This window comes from Tasmannia lanceolata, unplaced genomic scaffold (genome assembly GCF_043159265.1).
Source record: "Tasmannia lanceolata isolate RefF3 unplaced genomic scaffold, GAP_Taslan_0.1 ptg000003l, whole genome shotgun sequence".
Taxonomy (NCBI): Eukaryota; Viridiplantae; Streptophyta; class Magnoliopsida; order Canellales; family Winteraceae; genus Tasmannia; species Tasmannia lanceolata.
Genome location: NW_027518680.1, coordinates 64,234,942 through 64,247,620, shown reverse-complemented (window position 1 = coordinate 64,247,620; position 12,679 = coordinate 64,234,942). Strand labels below are relative to the sequence as shown.

Sequence of the window (12,679 nt, the reverse complement as noted above, 5' to 3'; positions counted from 1 at the left end):
AACTTCAACAAATCGAATCAATTTACCTCATGTCTTTGGAACTATTGGATGGCGGTTTCCATCGTAAGAACCATTAGAGCCCTACTTAGGAACACTTACGTCATGTCGTGTCATAGGTTTTAAGGAGTCCTAGAGTTAGGAGTCCAGCCTCATCACGGACGTTTGCTATGGATAGCAATCGTGCCATAGATCTAGTTACACTAGTCACCCAATTTTTCCCTAGGACAAGCCTAGTTACCTAGGATGTAGGTTAACCTGCATTAGTCTAAGGGACAACTTGCACTTAGATAGGATCATATAGCATCTTAGATGAAGTCCTAGGATAATAAAATCTTCAACTTGAATTAAATAACTTCTCTTAAAACTGTTGAAACAGTTAATCCAGTCTAGATCGGTGTCTTAGATGAGTTAGGCATAAGTAGCTTAGCTTAGGTGCACCGAACTACGTCGACTCTGATCCCAGTGAGGCTTGGGTACATAGGCAGCTTGGATGCCTGATGGCATACCAATCACGAGTCGGCTCCACACGTAAGTGGTGGGGTTTTATACATTAATTTTTAAATTAAAAGTAATTAAATCACTTAGGATTTTCCATGAAATTAGAATTTTAGGAGAACTTTCACTTACATTGAATTCAAACAAATTAAGAAATCAAGATACACATTTAGGAATTACATTGAAATTAGATCTTATGATGCATGTCATGTAGTTCGCACATTAATGTAGAGTTAAATGAGCCATTTAAAAGAAATTCAAAAGAGTTAACTTTTGGAATTGAAGACCGATTATCAGGCAGGAATGGTGCATGTGGTGGTAACTCCCCATACCTTCCATTCTCGTAACCAGGTAACGAGTCTAGATTTCTGATCAATTATGGGTCCTAGATCCCTCATCTAGGTGGCGACTCTGTCACTCTCTTTTGCATGGAATTCGGATTGCCTTAGTGATCCCAAGTTCATGGAAAAGATGAATTAAATCACACCTTGCTAGGCTCGGCGGCTTACCCCTGCCCTTATCGGTGTTGGGTTGCACGTTTGTTTGCACCCTATGGCTTGGTTACTGCCTGCTTGGTTGGGTAATTAAAATCAATAATAAAAAGCACACGCCATTCGCGTGGGTACGAGAGACCAAGAGAGAGCGTGGCGGCTCGCGCCCCACCCCTCTCGCGGGATCGGGTCCCACACTTCCGTTTTAAATTACACTTCCACACCATTCGGAAGTCCGAAGGTTTGTTCGACCTTCCGAGTCGGACTTCCGAACAAACGTTCAGACTTCCGACCGAAGACAGTCGGACTTTGTAGTTCGGTAAGTGTCATATGTTAGTGCATCCATTTGGTATTTTTTTCGTAATTTTACTACTTTGCTTCCATTTTTTCTTAATTTTTCATTTAAAACTTAGACTTCAGCCACAAATCCGTAATGATTACTATTTTTTGCAATTATGTTTTTGCTAGCCACCTTTGCACCCCCAATCTTTGCATCAAAGGATGGGCCACAAGCCGAGAAGTTGCCTCAGCGAAGGTGGCTAGCAAATTCCTAAACAAAAAGAGGAAATGTTATCCACACTACTGTATTTTGATGAGGGCACTCCTCACTTAATTAAAAGTACGGTATGGGCCCCCCATAGGATGATCCAAAGCGTCCATTAGATGGGCCACAGCCAAAATAGGTTGTGTCTCAAAAATCATTTCCATGGGTTGATCCTAACCCTCCGATCTATAGAGGGTTAGGACCAACCCTCTAACATTCTGATCAAAGGGTTAGGATCAACCTACGGAAATGCTTTTTGGGGCACAACCTATTTAGGTTGTGACCCATCTAATGGACGGTTTAGATCATCCTATGGTGCGGGCCATACCGTACTTTTAATAAAGTGAGGAGTGTCCTCATCAAAATACGGTAGTGCGGATAACATTTCCCAAAAACATCTTAAAAAATACGGCAAAAATCCGGGTGACCCGCGGGTCGACCCGGCCAGTACGGGCCCGGCGTGGGAACCACATTTTCTACCCCAGAACCACTAGGGAACCACATTTTATACCCCGGAACCACTAGGGAATCACATTTTATACCCCGGAACCACTAAAGAGCCACATTTTATACCTCGGAACCACTAGGGAACCACATTTTATACCCCGGAACCACATTTTATATGCCGGAACCACTAAGGAACCACATTTTATACCTCAGAACCACTACGGAACCACATTTTATACCCCGGAACCATTACGGAACCACATTTAATACCTCAGAACCACTAGGGAACCACATTTTCTACCTCAGAACCACTAGTGAACCACATTCTATACTCCGGAACCACTAGGGAACCACATTTTATACCTCAGAACCACGAGGGAACCACATTTTATACATCGGAACCACTAGGGAACCACATTTTATACCCCGGAACCACTAGGGAACCACATTTTCTACCCCGGAACCACATTTTATACCCCGGAACCACTACGGAGCCACTAGGGAACCACATTTTCTACTCCGGAACTACTAGGGAACCACATTTTCTACCCCGGAACCACTACGGAACCACATTTAGTACCTCAGAACCACTAGGGAACCACATTTTATACCTCGGAACCACTACGGAACCACATTCTATACTCCGGAACCACTAGGGAACCACATTTTATACTTCATAACCACTAGGGAACCACATTTTATACCTCGGAACCACTAGGGAACCACATTTTCTACCCTGGAACCACTACCGAACCACATTTTATGCCTCGGAACCACTAGGGAACCACATTTTCTACCCCGGAACCACTAGGGAACCACATTTTATACCTCGGAACCACTGGGGAACCACATTTAATACCCCGGAACCACTAGAGAACCACATATTATACCCCAGAACTACTACGGAACCACATTTTATACCTCGGAACCACTAGGGAACCACATTTTCTACTCCGAAACCACTAGGAAACCACATTTATAACCCGCAACCACTACGGAAACACATTTTCTACCTCGGAACCACTAGGGGACCACATTTTATACGCCGGAACCACTACGGGACCACAATTTCTACCCCGGAACCACTAGGGAACCACATTTTATACCCCGGAACCACTAGGAAACCAGATTTTCTACCCTGGAACGACTACGGAACTACATTTTATACCTCGGAACCACTAGGGAACCACATTTTATACCCCGGAACCACTAGGGAACCACATTTTATACGTCGGAACTACTACGAAACCACATTTTCTACTCCAGAACCAGTAGGGAACAACATTTTATACCCCGGAACCATTATAGAACCACATTTTATACCCCGGAACCACTAGGGAATCACATTTTATACACAACAACCACTAGTGAACTACATCTTATACCTCGGAACAACTAGGGAACCACATTTTATACCCCGGAACCCCACAATTTCTACCCCGGAACCACTAGGGAACCACATTTTATACCCTGGAACCACTACGGAACCACATTTTATACCTCGGAACCACTAAGGAACCACATTTTATACCCTGGAACCACTAGGGAACCACATTTTATACGTCGGAACTACTACGGAACCACATTTTCTACTCCGGAATAACTAGGGAACAACATTTTATACCCCGGAATCATTAGGGAACCACATTTTATACCCCGGAACCACATTTTATACTCCGGAACCACTACGGAACCACATTTTATACCCCAGAACCACTACAGAACCACATTTTGTACCCCGGAACCACTAGGGAACCACATTTTGTACCCCGGAACCACTTCGGAACCACATTTTATACCCCGGAACCACTAGATTCTAACATGTAACTAAACATGATTGTATACATAGAGAGAGATAGAGAGAGGTCAAGATAAACATTGCAACCAAACAAAGAGTCTCATAAATAGGGTGAAAAAACCAAAGCACAAAAAACATGAAAACATGAAGAGAAGATATTAAACCTAACCGAAGCTATGTTTATCACCCAAATAAGCAATGGAGATTTTTTTTTCCAAACTACAATGGCAATGGAGCTATATCACGTTGGCAATGGGCTTTTTTCCAAAAGTACAATGGCAATGGACCTTTATCACGTTGCAAATGGTGTTTTTTTTTCAACACTACAATGGTAATAGAGCTTGGAAACATTGGTAATAGAGTTTTTTTCCAAAACTACAATGCCAATGGCAAGCTTCAAAAACCTTCCATGAAGCCTTGAGGAAGAAGAAGGTGGTAGGTAAATGGCAACCTTCAAAACCCTCTCATGGAGTTTTCCACGTTAGAAATGCCTTGAGGAAGAAGGTGGTAGGTGAGAAGGTAATAGTGTATAGGGATAGGTGAAATAGTGGAGGGAAAAAAGAGGTAGGAGGGGTATATTTGTCCTAAAAGCCATCTTCTCTCACCTGACAACACCTTTTTTATAATTTTCAAATCACCACCCTTTATTCACAATTTAGACAAAACTTTGCATTTTTTTAATAATTTTTTCAAAACTTTAAGTTGAACTATTCATTTTTTTTTTTTTTTTAAGATGAATGTCTTAAGGCCCTGTTTGGATTGTAGGAATTTTTTAGAAAAGGAAATATTTCTAATATTTCTTATTTTTTACACAGAAAAATCATAACTTAAACTATCCAGTTTTTATATTGAGGGACCTTCAATTTATGATGATAACCCTCTAAATTAATCGTAACCATATTGTTTCCCTCTAAATTGGCGCACAGAGTCCACCTTATCTCGAGAGCTGATCCCTTGAAGTACATAATGTCGGAAAGAAATAATTTTCATTAGAAATATTTTTATTGCAATCCAAAAAGGGCCTTGAGACAAAAAAATAAGTATTCTTCTTTTCCTATGGGGTCTTTTCCTACTTCAAATCTTGAAAAATGCCATTTACATGAATGGAATGTCCACATGTTTTTTTATGCCATTTCTTGACCTATCGTTGTAAGCATAAATGGTAAAAATTTCCTATGAAAATGCTAAAAAGATCATCCTTTTGATTTTGAGGTCAAGATTGTTTTTTTTCCAAGGGACCATGCACACGTGTATGACCTCTTTGCGTCCGATAATATCAACGATTCGGATCACTATATGCGCGTGCCACATGTACTATAGTCCGAGACTGGATAATCTAAGCTCACTCATGCAAGTAAGCTTAGCATTTCTCAGAAAACACTTGGTATGCCTAATGCGTTGGACATTTTGGTGATTATCTAAAAAGAGTATGACCCCTTAATGTTTAAATTGAACTTTTAAGGAATAACATTTTGAGGATATGATTGAACATATAATATCTTTCGAAAATATTCGAAATTTTTTTGTAACGGGACTAGTTTGAATGATTTAGGACCACTATCAAAACCTTTAATTTCCATAACAACCGATCAGTGATCTGATGTAGGCCGAGTGCTCCTTGTAGTACTAATGAGCGCCTTTCCGCCCACTCTTTTGATACCGATACACATCCAGTCTACATAGAATAATGTTTGCTTGCTTGTTGGTTGATGTAAAACTCGCCAGCAAAACAAAATCCTTCGATCCTTTTGCATAGATTTTGCTCGCAACTCTTGCAACAACCAACCAGGATTTGAGAGACAAATCCGCCAAACTCAACGTCTTGGAGGAATTGTTACAGCTTCTTCATACTTCTTGTTGATCATCCCCCACTATTCTCGTGTGGGAATCAAACTGTGTTGAAATCTCCTCCTACAATCCACAGAACAGTGTTCATCTTTGTACCCTTGGTGGCGCGTAAACAGCCGATAATTTCCATGGATTTGCCAAATCCCCAATAGAAAACTAATAACGACAACGTAAATTTCCCATTTATTATTATTATTTGAAAATATTAACACTTAATAGAAACAAAATTGCGGCCGCGCATGGAAGGCCATGTTAGTTCTCTCTTATTTGAGATTGGGAGCGTGTCAAAATACAAACTTTTCAAGCACGTGCGCATTGGTCCTATGATGAGTGTGCCATTCCAATACCTAATTTTCAATCATAACAACAAGAAATACATATACATATTATGAATTTAAATGGTGAAACAGAGAGAGATTGAGGGCCCCATTCATGTCTTGAAACACTCCTTCATAGCATACTACTACTGCCCAGCCATTAAATGTAGTATTTAAATACAGATTTTTACTACCCATTTACCTGATAATAACAGATACATACTGGGCTCAGCCTATGTTGACAGAAAAATGGTAAGGTGGAGCTGGGCTTTCTTGGCTGGTGTTGTTTCCACTTAAACATCTATCAGTGCAAGAATAAGCTTCACCTATGGCGTCCTGAATTAGCATGTTGCTGGTGGTGCCTGTGGGCTTTGCTTTCGTTGTGTATCCTATCAGCATACATAGGCAGGCACACAATCTCGTTTATCTCATTCAGTAAAACTTCCTCCGTAATGTTATCCTTGATGCTTCGCATTACCTAGTCCCAAGAAACAGTTTTGTCAGTCACCTTAGCATATACACACCTGTCTCTAATGCCCTGTTTGGATTGCAAGAAAACATTTCTCACAGATATTTTTTTCTTGGGATTTTTTTTTCTTTCCCCAATTTGGAGGGAAATGATATGGTTATGATTAATTTAGAGAGATATCTTCATGGATTGAAGGTCCCTCTAAATAAAAATTGAATATGGCTGATTCAAGTTATGTTTTTTCATGTGTAAAAAAGTAGGAAATTTTAGAAATATTTTCCTTTTTCCAATTTTTCCAAAAAATTATTGCAATCCAAACAGGGCCTAGAGGAACATGATTAAAAAAACTTGAGAGAGCAAACCTTCCTGTATGTGTTGAACTCATTTGGGGTTGCTTTGTCTGTCCTGATGCGCATGCATACCCACGACTGTTCTTCTGAATCCCACGAGCATTCAATAATCTTCCCTGAATATGATGAGATGTCTGAATCACCTGCAAATTTGAGGACGACCATGGGTCAAGGAACAGGATTTTGGCTACAAAACTTCCAATGATAAAAACTAATGAAACTTAAACAGCCAAAAACAGAATAGGAACAGACGGGAGGCATGGACAAGACCCAAAATTTGAGATTTAGAATATGAAAACAGCCAATCTGATAATATGTCCAGTAATCAATAATTGCAAAGATTGAAGAGATGCACAATTTTTAGTGGTTTTATATTGGTTTTATTATGTTTGTGTAATTATGTAGGTTAGGATGGGCAGATCATAAAAATGGAATACTTGTAATTTTCTCTCCTTCCATCTATTCTCTAATCTTCTCTTCCTCAAATTCCATGACATGGTGGTCATTTCCAAAAGGTATTATCTTTAACTTTAACGTGGTATCAGAGCCAAAACCCATATGTGCCTTGGTTTGATTTGTCTTCTCTCCATGGAACCCCTAGATTGAATTTTCCTCATTCCTATTCTTGGAGTCTTGTGCTAAGTAAACCTTAGGGTTTTTTTTCTCCCTCACTTGTGTATAGAAAACCATGGGAATAAGGATGTCAATTATGGCTCGGGCTCGGAAGCTCGCTCGAGCTCGGCTCAAAAAAAGCTCGGCTCAAGCTCGGCTCGTTAAGGCTCGTTAAGAATTTAATATGTTTAAATATATATATATATATATATATATATATTATATTATATTAATATATACACTAAAAGGGTTGTCTAGGGAGTGAAAGGGGGAGGCAAAATATGTCACTTCTTTTTTAGAACCCCATTTGATACTTGGACCACCCCCCTAGTGTAAAAATAGTAAAAAAACACTAGATAGGGCTGTCCAGGGAAAATGAGGGGTGTAAAATCAATATAATTAGAGCTCGATAAGGCTCGCGAGCCTGGCCGAGCCGAGCCTGGTTCGAGCTCGAGCCCGAGCCGAGCCTGGTTCGAGCCCGAGCCCGAGCCGAGCCTGGCTTTTGAGCTTAACGAGCCGAGCCGAGCCTGGCCAAGCTCGGCTCGGCTCGGCTCGTTTACACCCCTACATGGGAACACAGGATTCGCTCAATCAAAGACAGTTCAATTCGATCTTAGCCGTCTGTCCTTCCCGGCCTGCTGTCGTCAACGGTCTCCACTTCCTTGAATGAGAGTTGGTCTTCCCGATCCGCGAATACTGTCTGTTGTACTTTACTTGTTTAGTGGCATCTGTCTCTAATCCTCCTCCCTTCCGTCAGCCACATAGCAGCGAAGAGCCGACATCGAGGTGCCAAACCTTCCCGTCGATGTGAACTCTTGGGGAAGATCAGCCTGTTATCCCTAGAGTCACTTTTATCCGTTGAGCGACGGCCCTTCCACTCGGCACCGTCGTTCGAGCTTTTCCTGGGAGTATGGCATGGGTTACTTCAGCGCCGTAGCGCCTGGTACTCGGACATTGGCTCGAGGCATTTTCTCTACCCCTTCTTACCCTGCCCTGAAAAAGCAAGGTCAAGAAGAGATTCGTCCACCCCCTAGATATTTGATCCCCTCTCCTACAAAGAAACTTGCAAGACCAACCCCATTCGTAATTCCATCAATTATTCGTCTATCAAAAAAATGATGTTCTCATACGCAGGAATACCCCCGTTAGCCGGCTTTCGTAGCAAATTCTATTTGTTCTTCGCCGCTTCGGTAGCCGACACCGGTTTAGTTACCATAGCTGACAAGACAGACTAGACAGACTACTGGACGGGCTAGCTTCCCTCACTTCTAGCTTTCCGGGCTCACTTGTATTTGTACACGAAATCCCGGAATTTAAAAAAATGGAATGGGCCAATCACTGCATGCATGTCTTGCTGCACTCATATTCAGTCCTTCTTTTAGAAAATCATTTCTTTGCTTGAAAGAGTCAAAGGGAAGATTCGAAAAAACAAAATAAAAACAGAGCTATGGATTCTAGCGCAACTCAACTCAATCTTATGTTCCAACTACAATGGACTGTTCACCATGAATTCTCTCCTTCCCTCTATTCTCTATTCTCTTTTCCTCAAATTCCATGGTTGTCATCCCCAAAAGGCATTGTTTTAGTTCAAAATCGTATCATAGCCAAAATCCATATGTGCCTTGGTTTGATTTTGTTCTTTCTCTTGGAAACCCTAGATTGAATCTTCCTAATTCATTTTATTAGTCATTTGCGAAGCAAATCTCATGGTTTTTCTCCCTTGCGCATATAAAACCCATGGAGATTTTTCGTGTTTTTATGCCTTCGGCCCTGTTCACTTGCATTCCCGCCCCTGTCGCGAGAAAAGAAAGTGCGCTTATTTTCTCGAGATACCGCTTTTTTCGGTGTTCACTTGGAGTATTGAGAAAGATGATTTACCGACGTGGTTGTAATAAATAATGACGTGGAAATTCCGATTTTCCCTCAAACGCGAGAAAAGGTTTCCGATCAAAATCGCAGGACTTCGGTTCTCGGGAAAAAGAGTCGGGCCTCATCCTCTTTTTCACGAGAAGCCCTAGCCTCATTTTTCACACGTTCGAAGCCTCCTCCCTCCTCATCCTCTGCAAGTAGCTCATCTCCGACGATAAACTCCGGCAAGGTACGCTCCCTCTCTCTCTCTCTCTCTCTCTCTCTCTCTCTCTCTCTCTCTCTCTCTCTCTCTCTCTCTTTGATTTGTCATTTTTTTTTTGGGTTTCAGCCCTCTCTCTCTGTGTCCCTCACCCTCTACACTCCGGCAACCTCGTCTAACCTCGGTGAGACCATCACTCTCTAATTCCGGCTCTCTCTCTCTCTCTCTCTCTTTCTGATTTTTCACCATTGATGTTGTTTTTGTTAACTGTAGTTCTCATTTTTCCCTCTTTTTGTTTCTTCTAAAACTGTTGCAAAGGGTTTAGGGTTTCGATTGGTATTGTTTGGGATTTTTTTCACACAGTTAGAATCTAAGGTTTGGGATCTAGGGTTTGGAAGTTCAAGTGATTCGGATCTATGGTTTCCCTTGCATTTTGGTTTCAGTTCTTGGGGTGGGTATTAGGAAAAAACGAATTTTTCGTTTTTGGTTTCATCATGCCCCTGTGGTTTCATCACCTGAAAAAAAACATATTTTGGTTTTTGGTTTCATCACCTGAAAATGAGTTTTTACACATTTTCTTTGTGGTTTTGACTTAAAACATCTATTTGTAGGTAGGGTTCTTATTTTTTTGGATTTTTGCAAGGTAGTTGGTGTTTTTCACTGATTCTGAAGTTTTTTGGGTGTTCTTGTACACTAGGGTTACGATTTTTTGGAGTTTTTGCAATGGAGTTGTAGATTATGGGTTATTTAACTGATTTTGAAGTTTTTTTGGTCTTTTTCTACATTTGGGTTCGGATTTTTTTGGGTATTTGCAATGGGGTTGCAGATTTTGGGGTTAATTCACTGATTTTGAAGTTTTTTTTTGTCTTTTTGTACCTTTGGGTTCAGATTTTATGGGCTTTCTGCAATGGACTTGCAGGTTATAGGTTATTGCACTGATTTTTAAGATTTTGGCTTTTTGCATTGATGGTTCTGATATAATGGTTTGGTTGTTGGGTGTTGATGATGGGTGTTGATAATATGTGGATGGATGGGTGTTGTACATTTTGTGGGTGGCTTGGTTGTTGGGTTCTGATATAATTGCTTGGTTGTGGGTAGATGGGCGTTGTACATTTCTATGGGTGGCTTGGTTGTTGGGTTATGATATAATGGCTTGGTTGTGCGTAGATGGGTGGTGGTGATATGTGGGTGGATGGGTGTGTACATTTTTGTGGGTGGTTTGGTTGTTGGGTTCTGATATAATGGCTTGGTTGTGGGTGGATGGGTGTTGGTGATATGTGGGTGGATGGGTGTTGTACATTTCTGTGGGTGGCTTGGTTGTTGGGTTCTGATATAATGGCTTGGTTGTGGGTGGATGGGTGTTGGTGATATGTGGGTGGATGGGTGTTGTACATTTTGTTTTGGTTTTCATAAAAAACCCCAGCTTGTTTTGTTGGTTTAGGGTACTAATTTGATCTTTTACAACTCGTTTTGTAGAGCTTTTTGTTTTTTTCTGCTTTTCTTGTGTGATCGGTTATAATGTCTTGGTGGTTTAGTGTTGCTCATATAGGGCTACCATCGATTATCATGCCTTGAGAACTACCAAATAGGAGGACACTGATTATTCGAGCTGTAGCTCTAGTAATGGCTGCGGTAGCTACAGCGACGGTTAGGGTTAGACTTTACGTAGAAGAAAATATGACAGGGGGGCCTTATGAAAGTGGGTACGAAACTCGTAGGACATTTGTTACACGTGTTACGAATGCAGAGAATCATTGTATTGCGCTTCTGCGAATGGATGTTCGGTGCTTCCGCAGCTTCATCGCGATATTTAGACTCTAGCGTCGACCTGAAGTTTACTTACGTGTTAGCTGGGTGGGAAGGGTCGGGCATCAGACTCTAGCGTCCTAGCATCTGCTTTATCAAAGCCGAATGGGATTCCTTGTTTGCCAGGTACTACTGAGTTTGTCTTTTACTCCGTAGCACTGTTGTTGTTCTCGGTTATGAAACTTATATATATCCCTTCGTGTGTCTGTAGGAAAGTTTTACCTTGCTAATGGTGGGTACCCATGCCTGAGAAATTTTATAACTTCTATCTGAGGCATTGGTTACCACCTAAACGACATTAGAGGGCGCAGACCTCGAACTGCAGATGAGTTGTACAATCAAGGCATTCATCAGAAAGGAATGTAATCGAGCGGACTTTCGGTGTCTTGAAGAAGCGATTCAACATAATTAATACGCCACCCATGTACCCATTCGAACGACAGGTCGACATAGTGTTAGCCGTCCACAATCACATAAGGAGGGAGATGCCGAACGATACATACATTCCAATTGTAGACAATGAGTTGGGGCTAACTGTAGCGGAGGAGGAGGATGAAGAAGAAGAAGATCGTTTTCTTACTAGGGCTGAAGATGTGAGAGCGGGCGATCAACTTCGAACAAGAATAATGAATCATATGTGGAATGATTTTCAAGCACAACGACGTAGTCGTCATTAGGATGACATGTTTTTGGGTTGTAATAATTTTATGACTATTTCGATTAGACTTCTGCAACTGTGTTTCATCATATGTTGTTTGATTGTATTAGGATTTGGAATTTTTTTGAGTTGTAATAGTAATATGTTTCATCGTACTCTATTTGATGATATATTGTTGTGAGTGATTATTTAGATATTTTTCCTACTATGTTCAATGGTACTCTATTTGATGATATATTGTTTCACAATGTTGTAGATATAATGGAATCAACTTCAGTAGAGAAACGGAAGAAAAATAACTCCTGGAACGACGATATGGATAGGCATCTCATGGTAGCCATGCAACATCAGATTGCCGAGGGCCAGAAGGCCCCCAATGGTTTTAAAGATGCTGCGTACAGTGGCGCAGTGCAAGAGCTTACTACTGTCCTTAAAAAGCAGATCACAAAGGAGCACGTTAAGAACCGTTTGAAGACGATGAAAACCAACTATAGGTTTCTTAACACTATCGTCAACCTGAGCGGATTGGGCTGGGATCCATAGCTGAAGAAAATATCCGTTGAAGACCAAGTGAAGAATGACTATTTGACGGTAATTATAAGTCGTCATAATTCCTTCATTATTTTCACCACAATTTGGTCATAATCCTTACAATGCCTCGTTTTGTTTTCAGAGGAATCCTGATCATTTAAGCTTCTTTAATAACCGTTGGGAGCTATATGAGGAGATGAAAGAAGTGTTCGCGGAAGATTATGCCACTGGAGAGTTCGCTAGGG

At 41.1% G+C, this 12,679-nt stretch overlaps 1 protein-coding gene across 1 annotated transcript in view; it reads right to left on the bottom strand.

Moving 5' to 3' along the window:
* Positions 1-5,839: 5,839 nt before the first annotated feature.
* The window catches only part of LOC143858668 (uncharacterized), a 79,041-nt gene continuing 72,201 nt past the window's right edge, over positions 5,840-12,679 (bottom strand). Inside the window, exons 17-18 of the mRNA XM_077369373.1 lie at positions 6,772-6,902; positions 5,840-6,418 (exon numbers count right to left, since the gene is read on the bottom strand). Coding sequence (XP_077225488.1) covers positions 6,263-6,418; positions 6,772-6,902 — 287 coding nt within the window. The 3' untranslated portion in view covers positions 5,840-6,262. The remainder of the gene's footprint in view (positions 6,419-6,771; positions 6,903-12,679) is intronic.